The sequence below is a fragment of the Rana temporaria genome, chromosome 6 (genome assembly GCF_905171775.1).
Source record: "Rana temporaria chromosome 6, aRanTem1.1, whole genome shotgun sequence".
Taxonomy (NCBI): domain Eukaryota; kingdom Metazoa; phylum Chordata; class Amphibia; order Anura; family Ranidae; genus Rana; species Rana temporaria.
In genome coordinates, this window is record NC_053494.1 from 211,874,928 (window position 1) to 211,897,727 (window position 22,800).

The following is a 22,800-nucleotide window of genomic DNA, read 5'->3' on the forward strand; positions in this document are numbered from 1 at the left end:
TCCATGTATAAATACATAAGGGTGGTATACGATCTCCATGTATAAATACATAAGGGGGGATATGATCTCCATGTATAAATACATAAGGGGGGGATATGATCTCCATGTATAAATACATAAGGGGGGGATATGATCATCATGTATAAATACATAAGGGAGGATATGATCATCATGTATAAATACACAAGGGGGATATGATCTCCATGTATAAATACATAAGGGGGGGATATGATCTCCATGTGTAAATACATAAGGGGGGATATGATCTCCATGTATAAATACATAAGGGGGGATGTGATCTCCATGTATAAATACATAAGGGAGGAAATGATTGCCATGTATAAGGGGTCCATATAGTGAACTTTATGTTGAGTTATTCGCTTTAAAATAGATTTATAGGCAACACTTTTTTTTTTTCCATTTTGGATAGAGCAAGGGAGGGTTGGTATAACCCTCCCTTGCTCTATCCAAAATGGAAAACCTGTCAGATTATATTTTCGCCATCTGTGTCCCATTGCACAGAGATTTCCCTGCACTTCCTGTCCCATAACCAAACAGGAAGTGAGAAGCAAATCCCTGCAAATTAAGGGAATTCCTTGGGGATGCTCAGGTCACCAGAACCAACGTCCCCATTGGTAGATTTCCTCTCTATTACTTTTCTAGGGACAACCCAAAATTTTAGATTTTCTTTTACTAGGTGCTTTTTCTAGGGGGAAGAGATGGAATTTATTCTCTGCTTTGTAGGGACATAAATTCCATCACGATCGACGGGTGCTGGAGGACATCGGGTGCCCACATACCCGGCGATCGGCTACTGCTCTGTGTAATCACAATGGAAGCGAGCCGCCAGCGGCGCACATACCCGGAAGTGTTGGATCATGTATACATACGTGTTACAGCGTACAGGTGCCGCCCTGCAACAGTAAAACTGCTATAGGGTGAACCTTACGTGGTTAAAAAGACCCTGTCAGGGCTAGAATGAATTTGAATATTTAAGACCGAATATCCAAATTTTTGCATTGACCACTTAAGACCCGGACCAAAATGCAGCTAAAGGACCCGGCCAGGTTTTGCGATTCGACACTGCGTCGCTTTAATAGACAATTGCGCAGTCGTGCGACGTGGCTCCCAAACAAAGTTGGCGTCCTTTTTTTCCCACAAACAGAGCTTTCTTTTGGTGGTATTTGATCACCTCTGCGGTTTTTATTTTTTGCGCTATAAACAAAAATAGAGCGACAATTTTGAAAAAAATGCAATATTTTTTACTTTTTGCTATAATAAATATCCCCCAAAAATATATAAAAAAACATTTTTTTTCCTCAGTTTAGGCCGATACGTATTCTTCTATATATTTTTTGTAAAAGAAATCGCAATAAGCGTTTATCGGTTGGTTTGCGCAAAATTTATAGCGTTTACAAAATAGGGTATAGTTTTATTGCATTTTTATTAATTATAATTTTTTTACTACTAATGGCGGCGATCAGCGATTTTTTTCGTGACTGTGACATTATGGCGGACACTTCGGACAAATTTGACACATTTTTGGGACCATTGTCATTTTCACAGCAAAAAATGCATTTAAAATGCATTGTCTATTGTGAAAATGACAGTTGCAGTTTGGGAGTTAACCACAGGGGGCGCTGAAGGGGTTAAGTGTGACCTCATGTGTGTTTACAACTGTAGGGGGGTGTGGCTGTAGGTGTGACGTCATCGATTATGTATCCCTATAAAAGGAATCACTCGATCGATGACGCCGCCACAGTGAAGAACGGGGAAAAAGGGATTTTTAATAACAGCTTACCTGTAAAATCCTTTTCTTGTAGTACATCACGGGACACAGAGCAGCATAGCCATTACATATGGGTTATATAGTGCACCTTCAGGTGATGGACACTGGCACTCTCCGACAGGAAGTTCCCTCCCTATATAACCCCCACCCATAGTGGGAGTACCTCAGTTTTGTAGCAAGCAATATGCATCCCAAAATTCCCCATAAGAGGGGTGGGAGCTCTGTGTCCCGTGATGTACTACAAGAAAAGGATTTTACAGGTAAGCTGTTATTAAAAATCCCTTTTTGTTTTTCGTACATCACGGGACACAGAGCAGCATAGCCATTACATATGGGATGTCCCCAAGCAATGCAAATGAGGGGAGGGAAAGCAACCATGCACAGAAAAAAACAGCGGGTGCCATAGGACAAGAGGATCTTATACTGCGGCCTGCAGAACCGCCTGCCCGAAGGCTGAATCAGCGTTCCTCCTAACGTCCATTTGATAAAATTTAGCAAACGTATGAACCGACGACCAGGTCGCTGCCTTGCAGACTTGGGCCATGGAGACCTGGTGATACGCTGCCCAAGAGGCGCTCACGGCTCTCGTGGAATGAGCCCTGATCGACAAGGGCGGGCTCTTACCTTTCAGGCCGTAGGCCTGTACAATCACTTGTCAAATCCACTTGGAAATGGTGGCTTTAGACGCTGCCTGACCTTTTTTAGGTCCTTCCGGCAGAATAAATAAGACTTCAGTCTTGCGAATCTGGGCTGTGGCCTTTAGATAAATCTTAACGGCCCTAACCACATCTAAGGAATGCAGGAGTCTCTCCTTCTTAGAGGAAGGTTTAGGAAAAAAGGACGGAAGAATCAAGTCCTGATTCAAATGAAAGCTAGATACCACCTTCGGTAGGAAGGACGGATGTGGCCGAAGAACGACCCTGTCCTTATGTACAATCAAATAAGGTGTCTTGCATGACAAGGCTGCCAGTTCTGATACCCTTCTGGCGGAAGCCATAGCGACCAAAAAAACTAGTTTCCTAGTCAACAAGACCAGCGGGATTTCAGACAGTGGTTCAAAGGGCTGACTTTGCAAAGCCGACAGAACCAAGTTTAGATCCCAAGGATATAGGGGAGCTTTAATCGGAGGGTTAATCCGAATAACCCCTTGCAAAAAAGATTTCATTAAGGAGTGAGAGGCCAGAGGTCTCTGAAAGAAAATGGATAGGGCCGAGACCTGTCCTTTGACTGTGCTAATAGCCAGACCCTTTTCTACTCCTAATTGTAGGAATTCCAAGATTCTCCCAATGACATACTTGCAGGGATTCCATTTCTTAGCCTCGCACCATGTAATGTAAGCCTTCCACACCCTATAGTATATAAGCCTAGAGACTGGCTTTCTTGCATTAATCAGGGTGGGAATGACCCGGCCAGAGAGGCCCCTGTTCCTAAGAATTAGGGATTCAGCCGCCAGGCCGTCAAATTTAGGGCCTGTAAGGCAGGATGGAAGAACGGTCCTTGTGAGAGGAGGTCCGGCCTTAACGGGAGGACCCAAGGTTCTTCTACTGCCATCCTTATTATTAAGGAGTACCAAGGCCTCCGGGGCCACGCGGGGGCTACTAGAATCGTTGGCTTGTGCTCCACCTGAATTCTGAGAAGAAGACGGGGCAGCATCCGTAACGGAGGGAAGGCGTAGATCAGTGCAAACTGATGCCAAGGACATACCAGGGCGTCCGTCCCGTAGGCCAATGGATCCCTTGTCCGTGACACGAACTTGGTCAACTTCGTATTGAATCTGGAGGCCATTATGTCCACCTCCGGGACTCCCCATCTTCGGCAGATGGCCTGAAATACTTCGGGATGGAGGGACCATTCTCCCGGAGACATCTGATGGCGGCTGAGGAAATCCGCCTGCCAATTGTCCACCCCGGGGATAAACACTGCTGAGATGCAGGGAACATGGGTCTCTGCCTCTGGGCTGCTTGACTCCTGGTGCCGCCCTGGTGGTTTATGTAGGCCACAGCCGTGGCGTTGTCGGACTGTATCCTCACAGGGGAATCCTGTAATACATCTGTCCATGCAACTAGAGCCAACCGGATTGCTCGTATCTCCAGAACATTTATCGATAGAACCGATTCTGCTCTCGACCACTTCCCTTGCTGGGTCAATCCTTCCAGGACTGCGCCCCACCCCAAAAGACTCGCGTCTGTAGTCACAATCCTCCATGAAACTGGACTGAACGACCTTCCCTTCAAAAGGTTTTGTGGGACCAGCCACCAGCACAGACTCTGACGAGCTGCCTGGGACAGGGATATGGGAAGATCCAGGGCCTGGATTCTCTTGTCCCAGGCTGCGAGAATTGCTCTCTGCAATTTTCGAGAGTGGATTTGGGCGTAGGGCACCACCTCGAAGGTGGCCACTAGCTTGCCCAAGAGGCGCATACACAGGCGAACTGTTGGCCTTGCGCTGCTTAAAACCACCTGGACCAATTCCTTTATAGAATCCACCTTGGACTGGGGAAGAAAGACCTTCTGCTGCATAGTATCTAGAATTAACCCAAGATACTCCAACCTTCTTGTGGGCTGCAAGGCCGACTTGTCCTGATTTAGAACCCAACCCAGGGATTCTAGATAATTTACCACTAAGCAAACTGCCTGATTTAGGCTGGCTGCTGAAAGATCGACGACTAGTAGATCGTCTAGATAAGCCATAACCAGGATCCCCTGGGATCTTAGGTTGGCCAACACCGGGGCCAAAATTTTGGTGAAGACCCGGGGAGCCGTGGCTAGCCCGAAGGGCAAGGCCATGAATTGAAAATGCCGATGGCCTAATGCAAACCGGAGGTACTTGAAATGGCCGGGGTAGATTGGCACGTGCAGGTATGCATCCTTGATGTCGATGGATGCGAGAAATTCTTTTCCCTGTAGGGCGGCCATCACTGAACGAATGGACTCCATACGGAAGGAGCGAACCCTTAAATAACGGTTCAGGGTTTTTAGATCCAATATTGGTCTTACATCGCCGTTGGGCTTTGGGACTATAAATAGATTTGAATAAAATCCTTGTCCGCGCTCCTGAGATGGTACTTCCATAATCACTCGTTGATTTAAGAGGCGATCTAGGGCTGCTAGAAGCGAGACCCCTTTCTTTGGATCGCTTGGGAGCCTGGACTCCTGGAAGTGAGGAGGGGGAAACCCCAAAAACTCCAGCTTGTACCCCTGAGCTACTGAGGACAGAACCCATTCGTCGGAGATTCTGGCCTCCCAAAGCTCAGAGAAAAAGCGGAGTCTTCCCCCCACCCGAGAGAGTGGGGGCGTCCCTTCACAGATTCGCTTTAGGGGCAGCCTTAACTGGTTTGCGAAACCACGGCTTCTTGTTACCTGAAGCTTGCCCTTGCGGTCTGTTTGCGGGTGAACGGCCAGCAGGCCGTCGATACTGCCTGGAGGGTGAGGGACCTGGACCTGGAGAGTTTGGGCGCTTAAAGGTTGGCCCTCGAAACCTCTTTTTAACAGGCAAGAGAGTGCTCTTGCCACTGGAAATCTTCTGAATATACTTATCCAGATCATCTCCAAACAACCTTTCCCCCTGGAACGAAACCCAGTTAAGAGTTTCTTACAGGGAGTCTCTGCCGACCAATTTTTTAGCCACAAAAGTCTTCTCGTGTGAACCAGAAATAAGGATAACCGAGAAGCTTGCTGGATGGAATCCTTAATGGCATCTACGGCAAAGCATAATGCCCTAGGCAGATCAGCCAAGTCCTGTGCCTGTTGTGCCGGAAGGTCTCTTAGAACCTGTTTGGCCTGGTCCTTCAATGCCTGGCATACTCCAATGGCAGCTACCGCTGGTTGCACTACAGCACCTGCGGTGGCAAAGGAAGATTTTAGCAGAGTTTCAAGCCTTTTATCGACAGGATCCTTGAACATGTGAATGTTGTCTACCGGACACGTCAAGGACTTGTTGACACATGAAATGGCTGCGTCCACAGTAGGGACAGTCCATTTTTTAGAAAAACCTTCTTCTAAAGGATATAAAACTGAAAACCTCTTAGGAGGAAGAAAAATCCTATCTGGTTTGGCCCAATCCTGAAAGATTAGGTCCCTCAGTAAGGGATGGACCGGAAAAACCGCATTGGATTGAGGAGCTTTTAAGGAACCAAGGGAAGATACGGTAGCCTGAGGTTCAGGCAGGGGTAATTTAAATGCCGTCCGTACCATGTCCGCTAGGGACTGGATCCATAGTCTCTCTGCCTGAGAGGCTGAGAACGGTTCCTCTATTGTGGATTCCTCCGAACCCTGTTCCAGGGGGTCATCCCCCTGCTCCGCCAAGAAATCTATTTCTTCTTGGGAAAGGACCTCCTCATCTGGAGAGTCAACCCTAGGGGAAGGGGACCTAGTCCGTTTCTTCCCGGGTAATGAGGCGGTTAATAAAGCAGTCATCCTCCGCTCAAATCCACCCAAGGTGGCGGCTAACATCTCCTCCGTAACAAAGGAGGGAGTTGGTTGGGTAGGGCCAGCCGTAGCACCTAGCAACCCCAATGGCTCAACTGGGCTAACGACCTCTGGTCTGTCCGGGGAGGAAGGCACTGTAGAGGCCTGGCCAAGATCCTCCGAACCCGATGGGGAACCCTTCTGCTTTTTTGTAGCTTTAGCATTTTTGGTGCTTCCCGCGCCCTTAGGAGCCATCTATACAAACCCAAGGTACTCCGCTAAACACAACTGACTGTCTTAATCCGCAGAGACAAAAACACCTCTTGAAAAAAAGTGTCAAAAAATTAATAGGTTAGGGTGCTGTTAAATAATTAAACTTCCCATAACCTAATGAAGATGGACAATACAATGCCCCAAGGGCTTGTAACTCACACTAAATGAGCTAAGTAAAGCCACCTTTTATGCTGATCTGGGATAGAGCCGTGGGTAGCAAGGCTCAGACTGCTGCAAGTACACCGGCCTTTAAACAACAAACGAGCCGCAGGCTCTATAGAAAAGTGTACTTCACCAAAATCACCACCGGGTGTCACTCTCCCTTCGCAAGGTACTGCTCTCGAGCAGCTAACAGCGCCGCTGCTCCGTGTCCCACGGCGACCCAGATCGACTGCCAGCCTAATATAGGCTCTCAGAGCAGGAAGAGGGACCGCCCCGAAACTCCGCCTCCCTCACGCAGCGTCGCCGCGTCTATTTACACCGCGTGCGCGCGCCCGTTCCGGACGCTGCTGGAGGAAGCAGGGACACACGTGGAGCTGCAGGGGAGAGACACCCGAACAGGTTTACGGGGGAACACATGTACCTGCGCGGATGGTAAGACCTCCATGCTACAAAAGGTGACCCCCCCTAGCGCAATAGCAGCTATTTAAACCTTATGGTCATGCAGCCGTCTACCAGAACCAGCCAGGGGAACCATTAATGGGTACATAGAACCATCCTGTCACTCAGACTTTGTGGAATGAGGCGCCCATGCACAGAGGCATAAAGTGGGCTAAACCCAGAGTCCCCTGTGGGGGCCTGCTGACAAACCAAGTTCCGCAGGCCCCCTCTTACCTTCTCCACGCCGCAGGGTATTGCCATGCAAGAGGCCCAATCTTCCCACTAAAACGTGGGTATCGTCATAGAACTTCAGGTACCGGGGTCCAGATTAGGAACACCACACTTCTGGACCTATATAGCACTGCTGGCAACAGGAATTACTTGGTTGCAGGAAACCAGTCCTGGAACCCAGAGTCCAGCTCTCACAAAGGAGAAGCGTTATAGGCAAAACCCCCTCCAGGACCTGGGGGCCCGGGTACCGTCCACTTTGGCTATGAAGCACCTTGGACGGATCCGGTCGGCTTGCCCTGGTCCAGAGGACAACTATAGGCAGAGCTCTTCAATGTGCACCAACACCTAAGACACTGGCGAAAAAACTGAGGTACTCCCACTATGGGTGGGGGTTATATAGGGAGGGAACTTCCTGTCGGAGAGTGCCAGTGTCCATCACCTGAAGGTGCACTATATAACCCATATGTAATGGCTATGCTGCTCTGTGTCCCGTGATGTACGATAAAGAAAGCCGTGTTTACACACACCTCTCCCTGTTCTTCAGCTCCGGGGAGCGATCGCGGGACTCCAGCGGCGATCGGGTCCCGGAGCTTCGGACCGGGTCGCGGGTGCGCGCCCGCGACCCACGGCTGGACAATAGCACAGCACGTACCTGTACGTGCCCAGCCATTCTGCCGACGTATATGTGCAGGATGCGGTCCTTAAGTGGTTAAAGCAATTATGATTACCGTATATACTCGAGTATAAGCCGACCCGAATATAAGCCGAGGCACCTAATTTTACCACAAAAAAATGGGAAAGCGTATTGACTCGAGTATAAGCCTAGGGTGTCCATCTGCATGCCTCACTGTGTCCATGTGCATGCCTCACTGTGCCCATGCCTCACTGTGCCCATGCCTAGAGTGACGTTTAACATGGGAGTCTATGGAAGGGGTGCCCGGATTTGAAAAATTGGTGTTCCCCAGACAACAAACTTTACACACTTGTAGAGGACAATTGGGGCTACATGTGTGCCAAGTTCTGGGTCCAAGGGACCTACAAACGGCCGGTACCGGGTCCCCAAAGTCACCGGAGAAATGACAGTTTAAAGCGGTGGTTCACCCTAATAAAACATTTTTTTTTTATAGCATTAAATTCGGCATAGTAGCGCGAGCTACAGTATGCCTGTATTGTTTTTTTTTTAGCCCCGTACTCACTGTGCAATCGTATAGATAAGATTCCGACTCCCCGCGGGGAATGGGCGTTCCTATCCAGAGGGAGGATGATTGACGGCCGGCTATGGCACGTCACGCTTCTCCGGAAATAGCCGAAATAGGACTTGGCGCATAGTCTGTGCGCAGGCGCCGTATAGCGCCGTGAAGAGCCGAGACCTGTTCCGGCTATCTTCGGGGAGCGTGACGTGCCATAGCCGGCCGTCAATCATCCTCCCTCTTGATAGGAACGCCCATTCCCCGCGGGGAGTCGGAATCTTATCTATACGATTGCACAGTGAGTACGGGGCTAAAAAAAATAAATACAGGCATACTGTAGCTCGCGCTACTATGCCTAATTTTATGCTAAAATGTTGTTAGTGTGGGTGAACCACCGCTTTAACATGGGAGGGGTGTCCCGCTTTGAAAAATTGGTGCTCCCCGGCCAGAGGTCCCCTGGACAACAAACTTTGCACACTTGAAGAGTGGGGCTACGTGTGCCAAGTTTGGGGTCCAGGAAACCTACAGCCGGCCGGTACCAGGCCCCAAAAGTCCGGGAGATCAGGCGCAAAAAGAGGGGCTACATGTGTGCCAATTTTCGGGGTCCAGGGGACCTACGGCCGGCTGGTCCGGGAGATCAGGCACAAAAAGGTGACTCGAGTATAAGCCGAGGGGGCATTTTCAGCACAAAAAAATGTGCTGAAAAACTCGGCTTATACCCGAGTATATACGGTAGTTCTCTTCAAGGTAACAGCCCGCAGCCCCAGGAAGCCATACACCCCTCGCTGTGCATAAGAAGTCACTTCTACAAACCCAGCCGGAGACAAAGCAAAAAAGAAATGAAGGCGGCACGTAATGCGGCACCTACTTGTCTTCAAAGATATCCTGGGCCGTCTTCTGCGCCTTCTTCTTCCCGGCCTCTTGCAGAGGGAAGCAGGCCTTCACTTTGGCTAATGCACCTTTACAATTGGCTTTAACTTCTGCCGGAGCCTCCAACATGTCCAACAGATGCTGGTCGATAGGTGGAAGGGGGTCATCGGGGTGGAAGGCCTTATGCTGTAGGCACTGCAAAAAACAGAAAATATTTAAATAAGGTCTCAAGTATAATGTTTAACCACTTAACCCCCGGACCTTTAGGCAGCTAAATGCCCAGGCCAGGTTTTGCGATTCGGCACTGCGTCGATTTAACAGACAATTGCGCGGTCGTGCGACGTGGCTCCCAAACAAAATTGGTGTCCTTTTTTCCCCACAAATAGAGCTTTCTTTTGGTGGCATTTGATCACCTCTGCGGTTTTTATTATGCGCTATAAACAAAAATAGAGAGACAATTTTGAAAAAAATTCAATATTTTTTACTTTTTGCTATAATAAATATCCCCCAAAAATATATATAAACAATTTTTTTTCCCTCAGTTTAGGCCGATACGTATTCTTCTACCTATTTTTGGCATTTATCGATTGGTTTGCGCAAAATTTATAGCGTTTACAAAATAGGGGATAGTTTTATTGCATTACTACTAATGGCGGCGATCAGCGATTTTTTTCGTGACTGCGGCATTATGGCGGACACTTCGGACAATTTTGACACATTTTTGGGACCATTGTCATTTTCACAGCAAAAAATGCATTTAAATTGCATTGTTTATTGTGAAAATGACAGTTGCAGTTTGGGAGTTAACCACAGGGGGCGCTGTAGGAGTTAGGGTTCACCTAGTGCGTGTTTACAACTGTAGGGGGGTGTGGCTGTAGGACTGACGTCATCGATCGAGTCTCCCTATATAAGGGATCACTCGATCGATGCAGCGCCATAGTGAAGCACGGGGAAGCCGTGTTTACATACGGCTCTCCCCGTTCTTCAGCTCCTGGGAGCGATCGCGACGGAGCGGCTATAAACGAATAGCCGCGCCGTCGTCCCGGATCGCTCCCCACGGGAATCCGACCGCCGCATGTAGCCCCCCCACCCACTAGAAGGCAAGGACATACCTGTACGCCCATTTGCCTGTACGTGCCATTCTGTGGACGTACATATACATGCGGTGGTCGGGAAGTGGTTAAAGGGGTTGTAAAGGTTCAATTTCTTTTCCTAAATATTTTCCTTTCCCTTAGTGCAGTCCTCCTTCACTTACCTCATCCTTCCATTTTGCTTTTAAATGTTCTTATTTCTTCTGAGAAATCCTCACTTCCTGTTCTTCTGTCTGTAACTCCACACAGTAATGCAAGGCTTTCTCCCTGGTGTGGAGTGTTGTGCTCGGCCCCTCCCTTGAACTACAGGAGAGTCAGGATGCCCACTAACACACAGCTCCCTTCTCTATCTGCAACGTAGAGAGCGTCCTGACTCTCCTGTAGTCCAACGGAGGGGGGCGAGCACGACACTCCATTTAAAAGCAAAATGGAAGGATGAGGTAAGTGAAGGAGGACGGCACTAAGGTAAAGGAAGATATTTAGGGGGAACCCCTTTAAATCAGTGAAGGTAAAGGACGATATCGTCTCTTAATGGACTTAGACCCTCATCCTGCAATTCATTGTGTGAAAAACGTTTCCTTCTACAAGCAGTCAGTCATTGACGATTTACCGAGGTGCGGCTACCATTTACGTAATGGAAGTCGCTGTCGTAAAAAAAAAAAATCCTATTAACCACTTGCAAACCGTCCTATAGCAGTTTTACAGCTACAGGGCGGCAGCAGCAGTGCGCAGGATCACATATATACACATGATTCTGCACTTCCGCCTGCAGGGGGCACGCCCGTGTCGCCGGTGGGCCGCTTCTGCTGTGATTATTCACAGCACAAGCCGATCTGCGAGTGCCGGGCACTCGATTTCTGCCGGCAACCGCCGATCGCCGGGCAGAGACTGATAGGCAGATTCAGAAAGACTTAGGGTGGCGTATCAGTCGATACGCCAGCCTAAGTCTGAATCTGCGCCGACGCAAATTTAAGCATATTCTGGTAACCAGATACGCTTAAATTAGGCTAAGATACGAGCGGCGTAAGTGTCTTACACCGTCGTATCTTAAAGTGTAATTTTTAGGCTGGCCGCTAGGTGGCGCTTCCATTGCGTTCGGCGTAGAATATGTAAATCACTAGATACGCCTATTCACGAACGTACGCCCGGCCGACGCAGTACAGATACGCCGTTTACGTAAGGCATTTTCAGGCGTAAAGTTATTCCATCAAATAGCTGGACTAGTAATGTTAAGTATGGCCGTCGTTCCCGCGTCGAAATTTGAAAATTTTACGTCCATGTTGAAACCAATATGTCCGTGCGGCGTACTTTGCCGCAATGCACACTGGGATATGTACACGGACGGCGCATGCGCCGTTCGTAAAAAACGTCAATCACGTCAGGTCACAGTTCATTTACATACAACACGCCCCCCACATCCTCATTTGAATTATTCGCGCTTACGCCAGCCCCATTTACGCTACGCCGCCGTAACTTAGCAGGCAAGTACTTTGTGAATACAGTACTTGCCTTGCTAACTTACGGCGGCGTAGTGTAAATACGATACGCCGCCACAAGGATGCGCCCGCCTACCTGAATCCATCTTTAAGACCTTTATGACCAGGCCATTTTTTTGCGATACAACACTGCATCATTTTAACTGACAATTGCGCGGTTGTGCGACACTGTACCCAAATAAAACGTATGTCCATTTTTTCCCCACAAATAGAGCTTTCTTTTGGTGGTATTTGATCACCTCTGCGGTTTAATTTTTTTGCGCTTTAAACAAAAAAAGACAATTTTGAAAAAATATTTTTTTTTTTTTACCTATACGTGTCTATTGATTGTAGATGCTAAAACCTTTGCGCAAACCAAACTATGGGATAGATGAACCGCTTAAGGACCCCTTCTCGCCGATATACGTCGGCAGAGCATCACGGCTGGGCACAATCACGTACCTGTACGTTGCTTTTAAGAGTCCAGCCGTAGGTCGCGACCTGGACCTGTGCTCCGTGACCATACCCGCGGGACCCGATCGCCGTCGGTGTCCCGCGATCGTGTCACAGAGCTGAAGAACAGGGAGAGGTGAGTGTAAACAAACCTTTCCCCGTTCTTCCTAGTGTGACTGCCACTGATCGTCTGTTTCCTGTCATTGGGAACGACGATCAGTGACGTCACGCGCCCAGCCACGCCCCCACACAGTAGTAATCACTCACTAGGAAACACTTAACCCCTTCAGCGCCCCCTACAGGTTAATCCCTTCACTGCCAAAACATCTGGGGCGCCAAGGTTCGCCATCACTGGCATAGGCTTATGACATCATGCACAGCTCTCTCTCTGTCACTGTTTTGAGAGTTTGCCAGGAAGGGTGGGGGGGGTGAGTCACAAGAGGGCCAATGAGGGCTGCAGACCTGGGGGTGTGCCTCTGTGTAAATCCAGGAAGTGAACAGGCAGCAGCTTCAGCTGCCCACAGTTAAAATGGTTGCAGCCAGACTCAGTTGAAGGGAGACTTCTGCAGCATATTTAGCAAGTACAGAATCGCAGTACCGTATATACTCGAGTATAAGCCGACCCGAATATAAGCCGAGGCACCTAATTTTACCACAAAAAACTGTGAAAACTTACTGACTCGAGTACAAGCCTAGGGTGTCCATCTGCATGCCTCACTGTGCCCATGCTTCACTGTGCCCATGACTAGACTGACGTTTAACATGGGAGTCTATGGAAGGGGTGCCCGGCTTTGAAAAATCGGTGCTCCCCAGCCGTAGGTCCCCCGGACAACAAAATTTGCACACTTGTAGAGGAGAAATGGGGCTATGTCTGCCAAGTTCTGGGTCCAGGGGACCTACGACCATAGGGTACCGGGTCCCCAGATTCACTGGAGAATTTACAGTTTAACATGGGAGTCTATGGAAGGGGAACCCGGTTTTAAAAAAAAAAATCGGTGCTCCCCGGACAACAAACTTTGTACACTTTTAGAGGAAGAGTGGGGCTACATGTGTGCAAAGTTTGGGGTCCAGGGGACCTACGGCCGGCTGGTACCGAGTCCCCAAAGTCCGGCGTAAACAGGCGTAAAAAGGTGACTCGATTATAAGCCGAGGGGGGCATTTTCAGCACAAAAAAATTTGCTGAAAAACTCGGCTTATACTCGAGTATATACAGTATATATAAAATAATATGCAAAGCGGTTGGTGGCAAAGATGTTTTTATTGCAAATTATGTGAGCAGACTGCAGTTCCTCTTTAACATCAGGGGCGATCAAAGGGTTAAATGTGTACCTAGGGAGTGCTTACTCCCTGTGTGAGGAAGGTGCTTATAATATGGGAAGGCAAAGATCTGTGTTCCCGCTTTGCATAAACACAGGATCACTACCTTCCCTACTGACAGAACTGCAGTCTTCCTTGTTTACATAGGCAGACCGCCGTTTTGCTTCTGTCCTTAAACGATCTGCGAGTCCGCTGGACCCCGCTGAATGGCTCCGGCTCACAGCGGGAGCGAGTCGCCGGCAGCGCGCGCCCCAGACCCCGAAGTGCAAGATCATGTACAGGTAAGTGATCCTGCACAGGAGAGCCACCTTGCCGCAGTATATATATGTACAGTAAACGGTCAGCAAGTGGTTAAAGGTTTGAGAAACGCTGTGCTAGCCTACAGGACAAGACTTGATGCACGACGCCACTGCACAGGTCAGCATCACGCGCTGCTGTAGAATCAGATGGAACGTTTCATTATTGCACTAGAAATCCGAGAGCTGACAGCGGAGAGAGAGAAGTGTCTATTGTCTCGCTGCCGAGCCTCTGATTGATCCGCTGATAACAGCGGGGGAGACCAGCGATCGATCGTGCCATATTCCAGGGCTCTGAACCGAGGTCGCGGACGCCGCTGTGTGCTGTAGCTTTTATCTATGGATTAAACTCCGCACAATACAAGAGAAGAGAAGAATAAAAAAAATAAAACACGTGGAAAGAGGTTGGCATCGTCCTCTTTGTGATCAGACATGGGAAGAACAACACAAGGGATGGAGTGCTGATTGATCGGCACAGACAATGCTGGCATCAGAATCTGGATGCGATTTATACGGGATGCAGAATCCAGATGGGGCTCACAGGAAACAACAACATTCACACATGTACACACCTGCAGCTAGTAATTTTAGGGGGTTTGTTTGGCAAAAAAAATAAAAAATCCCAGTGGTGGTCAAATACCACCAAAAGAAAGCTCTATCTCTCTTTCAAAAAAATATAAATATTTCATACGGGTAATGTATTGCATGGCTGCGCAATTGTCATTCAAAGTGCGAAAGCGCTGAAATCTGAAAATTGGCCTGGGCAGGAAGTGGTTATGGAGGTGGACTAATCATATATACCGTATTTTCCGGCGTATAAGACGACTTTTTAACCCCTGAAATTCTTCTTAAAAGTCGGAGGTCGTCTTATACGCCGGTAACCTAATATGCAGACCGCGGCCGTCCATTTTTCAAACACCGCGCCTCCTCTTTCTGCTGTTCCGTGATAGGCGGAACACTCAGCTTCCCAGGAGACACTGTGTTCAGTGTTCCGCCTTTCACGGATGCCCTCTCGTCCGAGACAGAGGACGAGAGGGCATCCGTGATAGGCGGAACACTGAACACAGTGTCTCCTGGGAAGCTGAGTGTTCCGCCTATCACGGAACAGCAGAAAGAGGAGGCGCGGCTTTTGAAAAATGGAAGGCTGCGGTCTGCATGTCACGGACAAGGTAAGCAGTGACACACTGAGGCATGCAATTGGGCACAGTGAGGCATGTAGTGGGGCACAGTGATGCATGTAATTGGGCACAGTGAGGCATGTAGTGGCGCAGTGAGGCATGTAGTGGCGCACAGTGAGGCATGTAGTGGGGCACAGTGATGCATGCAATTGGGCACAGTGAGGCATGTAGTGGCGCAGTGAGGCATGTAGTGGCGCACAGTGAGGCATGTAGTGGGGCACAGTGATGCATGTAATTGGGCACAGTGATGCATGTAATTGGGCACAGTGAGGCATGTAATTGGGCACAGTGATGCATGTAATTGGGCACAGTGATGCATGTAATGGTGCACAGTGATGCATGTAATTGGGCACAGTGAGGCATGTAATTGGGGAACAGTGAGGCATGTAATGGTGGCACAGCGAGGCATGTAATGGTGGCACAGTCAGGCATGTAATGGTGCACAGTGAGGCATGTAATTGGGCACAGTAATGCATGTAATGGTGCACAGTGAGGCATGTAATTGGGCACAGTGAGGCATGTAATGGTGCACAGTGAGGCATGTAATGGTGGCACAGCGAGGCATGTAATGGTGGCACAGTCAGGCATGTAATGGTGCACAGTGAGGCATGTAATGGTGGCACAGTGAGGCATGTAATGGTGCACAGTGAGGCATGTAATTGGGCACAGTGAGGCATGTAATGGTGCACAGTGAGGCATGTAATGGTGGCACAGTGAGGCATGTAATGGTGGCACAGTGAGGCATGTAATGGTGGCACAGTGAGGCATGTAATGGTGGCACAGTGAGGCATGTAATGGTGGCACAGTCAGGCATGTAATGGTGGCACAGTGAGGCATGTAATGGTGGCACAGTGAGGCATGTAATGGCATAGCGAGGTGAGGCGAGGCATGACTAGTAGGAATGGGGTCATCTTATACGGCGAGTATATCCCAAAACCAACATTTTAGCTGTAAAATGAGCGGGTCGTCTTATACGCCGGCAAATACGGTATATATATAAAACAATGGCCGACGTTGCACACCAGTTGGAAGAGGTTTCTTTGTAACAAGCAGTTATAACGGAGCTTCTTATATAGAAATCACACCTTTGTTTGTGACAAACAGAAGAATTAGCGCCGACAATACACTGTTTTATTAAAAAGGTCTTCTGGGGCCTAATATGAGAAATGATTTCTCGGCGTAGGGATGAGAGCGATAAGAAGGAGTGAGACCAAAGATCACACAATTAATAGAACCTCGGCTTTCGCTTCTCACACTTACTGTAAAGGCGACGGATATAGAAACGTGAGATAAAGGGGTGAAATGCATATAAATAAATTATCATGCAACTCTTTTTGCACAAAACGTGTGATCAAAGGGTGTCAAACAAGGTATATAAAAAAACAAATATGTGCAGCAAGATAATGCAGACCAGAATCAGCTAAAGCTTAAAGTGGAGGTCCTCCCTTAAAAAAAAAAAAAAAAAAAAAATTACACCAACAAGCTCCTTAAAATCTGTAAAATGACATTAGAAAAAAAAATAAAAAATGTTTTAGTTACCAGAAACGGCTGTTGCTAGGCGGCAGTCCTAATCTGCCACTTCCGTCTCCGAGCAGCTCCTCGTTCTTGTCCTCCCTTGCGTTGTCTCCTGGGAAACGGGCGATGCCGTCTTCTGGGACCTGTGTGTGGCCAGAAGACAGCCGGCCATTCACAAAGTGCAGCGCGACTCGCCCATGCGCAGTAGGAAACGGTCAGTGAAGCCGCAAGGCTCCACTGCCCGATTCCCTTACTTAGAATGGCGGCGCCTGCACCCAATCCGTGGGACGGATCGGCCTCTGGGGGGGGGGGGGCGAGATCGCGGGCTCCTTGGACAGGTAAGTGTCCTTATTTAAAGTCATTAGCTACAGTGTTTGTAGCTGCTGACTTTGATAAAAGAAAAAAAAAATTCGGCTGGAACAAAAGAAGACTGGGCTCCTCCCCTAGTGGGCTGTACTTTGCAGCACAGGAAGAGTTAAAGAGGAAATAAAGCCAACAAAAAATGTATTAAAAAAATACACCCTGCAAGACAAAAGCATAATGAGCTATATAGCATACTAGCTCATTATGAAGTACTTACCTGAGATAGAAGCCCCCGCAGCTGTCCTCGTTCGCCTCCTCCGTCCCCGCCATGTCTCCCGGAGTGACTTCCGGGTATCGCGGCTCCAGTGCTGTGATCGGCCGGAGCCGCTATGACGTCACTCCCGCACATGCGCGCTGGTGCCGCCACTAAGGGCAGGTAAGCCTAGATTAACGGCATGATCATCGTTAGTAGCCGTGCGCCGTTGTTTACGCATGTCTTTTGCAAATATCTACTAAACTGTAGAGGTTTAAGAGATATTTCTTGTACTTACAGGTAAGCCTTCATCTAGGCTTACCTGCCCTTAGTGGCGGCACCCGCGCGCATGCGCGGGAGTGACGTCATCGCGGCTCCGGCCAATCACAGTGCCGGAAGTCACTCCGGGGGAGACATGACGGCGACGGAGGAGGCGAAAGAGGGCAGCTGCGGGGGCTTTCGATCTCAGGTAAGTACTTCATAATGAGCTAGTATGCTTTGCATACTAGCTCATTATGCTTTTGTCTTGCAGGGTGAATTTATATTTATTTAGTTTTTAGTTGGCTTTACTTCCTCTTTAACACTTCCTGTGCTGCAAAGTACAGCCCACTAGGGGAGGAGGCCAGTCTTCTTTTGTTTTATTTTCATAAGTCACGATTTGCTGTTTACATGTAATATCAGTGCACCCCCTTCTCCGCACTATTCCTCCCATTGACACCAATGATGGGACACTATTCCTCCCACTGACACGGCACTATTCCTCCCACTGACACCAATGATGGGGCACTATTCCTCCCACTGACACGGCACTATTCCTCCCACTGACACCAATGATGGGGCACTATTCCTCCCACTGACACGGCACTATTCCTCCCACTGACACCAATGATGGGGCACTATTCTTCCCACTGACACGGCACTATTCCTCCCACTGACACCAATGATAGGACACTATTCCTCCCACTGACACCAATGATAGGACACTATTCCTCCCACTGACACCAATGATGGGACACTATTCCTCCCACTGACACGGCACTATTCCTCCCACTGACACCAATGATGGGGCACTATTCTTCCCACTGACACGGCACTATTCCTCCCACTGACACCAATGATGGGGCACTATTCCTCCCACTGACACCAATGATAGGACACTATTCCTCCCACTGACACCAATGATGGGGCACTATTCCTCCCACTGACACCAATGATAGGACACTATTCCTCCCACTGACACCAATGATGGGGCACTATTCCTCCCACTGACACCAATGATGGGACACTATTCCTCCCACTGACACGGCACTATTCCTCCCACTGACACCAATGATGGGACACTATTCCTCCCACTGACACGGCACTATTCCTCCCACTGACACCAATGATGGGGCACTATTCCTCCCACTGACACCAATGATGGGGCACTATTCTTCCCACTGACACGGCACTATTCCTCCCACTGACACCAATGATAGGACACTATTCCTCCCACTGACACCAATGATAGGACACTATTCCTCCCACTGACACCAATGATAGGGCACTATTCCCCCCACTGACACCAATGATGGGACACTATTCCTCCCACTGACACGGCACTATTCCTCCCACTGACACCAATGATGGGGCACTATTCCTCCCACTGACACCAATGATGGGGCACTATTCTTCCCACTGACACGGCACTATTCCTCCCACTGACACCAATGATAGGACACTATTCCTCCCACTGACACCAATGATAGGACACTATTCCCCCCACTGACACCAATGATAGGACATTATTCCTCCCACTGACACCAATGATAGGACACTATTCCCCCCACTGACACCAAAGATGGGACACTATTCCCCCCACTGACACCAATGATAGGGCACTATTCCTCCCACTGACACCAATGATGGGACACTATTCCTCCCACTGACACCAATGATGGGACACTATTCCTCCCACTGACACGGCACTATTCCTCCCACTGACACCAATGATGGGGCACTATTCCTCCCACTGACACGGCACTATTCCTCCCACTGACACCAATGATAGGACACTATTCCTCCCACTGACACCAATGATGGGGCACTATTCCTCCCACTGACACCAATGATGGGACACTATTCCTCCCACTGACACGGCACTATTCCTCCCACTGACACCAATGATGGGACACTATTCCTCCCACTGACACGGCACTATTCCTCCCACTGACACCAATGATGGGGCACTATTCCTCCCACTGACACCAATGATGGGGCACTATTCTTCCCACTGACACGGCACTATTCCTCCCACTGACACCAATGATAGGACACTATTCCTCCCACTGACACCAATGATAGGACACTATTCCTCCCACTGACACCAATGATAGGGCACTATTCCCCCCACTGACACCAATGATGGGGCACTATTCCTCCCACTGACACCAATGATGGGACACTATTCCTCCCACTGACACGGCACTATTCCTCCCACTGACACCAATGATGGGACACTATTCCTCCCACTGACACGGCACTATTCCTCCCACTGACACCAATGATGGGGCACTATTCCTCCCACTGACACCAATGATGGGGCACTATTCTTCCCACTGACACGGCACTATTCCTCCCACTGACACCAATGATAGGACACTATTCCTCCCACTGACACCAATGATAGGACACTATTCCCCCCACTGACACCAATGATAGGGCACTATTCCTCCCACTGACACCAATGATAGGGCACTATTCCCCCCACTGACACCAATGATAGGGCACTATTCCTCCCACTGACACGGCACTATTCCTCCCACTGACACCAATGATGGGGCACTATTCCTCCCACTGACACCAATGATGGGACACTATTCCTCCCACTGACACGGCACTATTCCTCCCACTGACACCAATGATGGGGCACTATTCCTCCCACTGACACCAATGATGGGGCACTATTCTTCCCACTGACACGGCACTATTCCTCCCACTGACACCAATGATAGGACACTATTCCTCCCACTGACACCAATGATAGGACACTATTCCCCCCACTGACACCAATGATAGGGCACTATTCCTCCCACTGACACCAATGATAGGGCACTATTCCCCCCACTGACACCAATGATAGGGCACTATTCCTCCCACTGACACCAATGATAGGGCACTATTCCCCCCACTGACACCAATAATAGGGCACTATTCCTCCCACTGACACCAAAGATGGGACACTATTCCCCCCACTGACACCAATGATGGGACACTATTCCTCCCACTGACACCAATGATGGGACACTATTCCTCCCACTGACACCAATGATAGGACACTATTCCTCCCACTGATACCAATGATAGGACACTATTCCTACCAATGATGGGACACTATTTCCCCTCCTACTGAACACAAACACTGTAATGTAATTTCTTTGCTCTCACTGTCAACAAAATCTGAGGCATTGTACTTTACTCCCACGGGCATCAGGGCAATTTCTACTCCCACTGACCACAGTGCAGACCCCTACAATCTGAAGGACAGTAAACGAAACCCTTAGTATGGAAATTTTTGGAGATCCCTTGCTTTAGAGAACTTTGCTACGGCCCCAGAAGAATTAAAGTCCTACATTCGGCAGCTATGGACGCCGAATGCTGGACTCGGGAGCGCGACCGCAAGGTAACCCCCTTGGGAGAGCGCTTCCCAGAGGTGGTTATCTGATGCGGGGAGGAGCCGAGAGAGCCTCCGGGGGACCCCAGAAAACGCCGTTCGGAGGCCTCTCTGTGCAAAACAAGCTGCACAGTGGAGGCAAGGATGACATGTTTGTTATTAACCACTTCCCGTCCGGTCAATAGAAAATTGACGTCCGGGAAGTGGTTGTGAAATCCTGACTGGACGTCTATTGACATCCTGCAGGATATCATGCTGGCGCGAGCCCGTGGGGGCGCGCAGTGATGCGGGGTGTCAGTCTGACACCCTGCATCTCCGATCTCGGCAAGGCTCTTTACCACGTGATCAGCCGTGTCCAACCACGGCTGATCACGTTGTAAACAGGAAGAATCGTTGATCGGCTCTTCCTCACTCGCGTCTGATAGACGCGAGTAGAGGAGAGACGATCGGCGGCTCTCCTGACAGGGGGGGTTCGCGCTGATTGTTTATCAGCGCAGCCCCCTCTCGGGATGCCAACACTGGACCACCACTGGTGCTTAATAGAGACAAAAACAAACAAAACAAAAAAACACCAATAAAAAAACAAAAAAAAACACAATAGATGCCAATCAGTGCTCACAAATGGGCACTGACTGGCAACATTGGCACTGGCTGAAATGATGCCCAGCAATGCCACCCAGTGTCCATCAGTGCCAACTCTTAGTGCCCATCTATGGCCTGTGCCCACCTATCAGTGTCCATCTGTGCCACCCATAAGTACCCATCAGTGCCACCCATAAATGCCACCCATGAGTGCCCATCAGTGCCGCCTATGAGTGCCCATCAGTGCCGCCTATGAGTGCCCATCAGTGCCGCCTATGAGTGCCCATCAGTGCCGCCTATGAGTGCCCATCAGTGCCGCCTATGAGTGCCCATCAGTGCCGCCTATGAGTGCCCATCAGTGCCGCCTATGAGTGCCCATCAGTGCAGCATACCAGCGCCGCCTATCAGTACCCATCAGTGCCACCTCATCGGTGCCCATCAGTGCCACCTCATCGGTGCCCATCAGTGCCACCTCATCGGTGTTCATCAGTGCCGCCATATCAGTGCCCATAATGAAGAAGAAAACTTACTTATTTACAAAAAAAATTTAAAGAAAAAAATAAAAACTTATTTTTTTTTCAAAAATTTCGGTCTTTTTTTAGTTGTTGCGCAAAAAAATAAAAATCACAGAGGTGATCAAATACCACCAAAAGAAAGCTCTATTTGTGGGAACAAAATGATAACAATTTCATTTGGGTACAGTGTTGTATGACCGCGCAATTGTCATTCAAAGTGCGACAGCGCTGAAAGCTGAAAATTGGCTTGGGCAGGAAGGTGCGTTAGTGCCCGGTATGGAAGTGGTTAAAAAAAGAAAATCGAACCTTTCGTGTCACTTTAAGTCCTGAGTCAATTGGCAGCCCCCCCAAAGTACAGTGTCAGCACCTTAGGACCATCTCTTACCTGGAACAGCCTCTGGAACTGGGGGTTGGGGATTTTGCTGGGTTTGAACAGATCCTCCGAATCCTCCCCATCATCAGACACCAAATTCATGCTGTCAATCAGAGAGTCCACTGCGGAGAGCTGGTCATCTGCGGGGGTTAGGATCAGACAATGAGCATCTTACCATCACAGTGCAGGAGGAAGAGACAGTAACATATATTGTAGTAAGTACCACGGGTAACTACTAACACAGTGTACAGTCACATAACCAACAGAAATGTCACTACCAATAATACAATGTTGTGCGTTTTTGATTAGCAAACTTGTACAGTTATATGACCAACAGAAATGTCGCTGACAACTCAATGCGTTTCTTAACTGGTTAACGCCCGCCGCATGTATATGTACGTCCACAGAATGGCACGTACAGGCATATTACGCGGGGTC

The 22,800-nt window shown here is 49.0% G+C and overlaps 1 protein-coding gene across 1 annotated transcript in view; it reads right to left on the bottom strand.

The window, feature by feature from the left end:
• XRCC5 (X-ray repair cross complementing 5) overlaps positions 1 to 22,800 on the bottom strand; it is a 109,194-nt gene that overhangs the window by 43,439 nt on the left and 42,955 nt on the right. Inside the window, exons 13-14 of the mRNA XM_040358218.1 lie at positions 22,375 to 22,502; positions 9,358 to 9,554 (exon numbers count right to left, since the gene is read on the bottom strand). Coding sequence (XP_040214152.1) covers positions 9,358 to 9,554; positions 22,375 to 22,502 — 325 coding nt within the window. The remainder of the gene's footprint in view (positions 1 to 9,357; positions 9,555 to 22,374; positions 22,503 to 22,800) is intronic.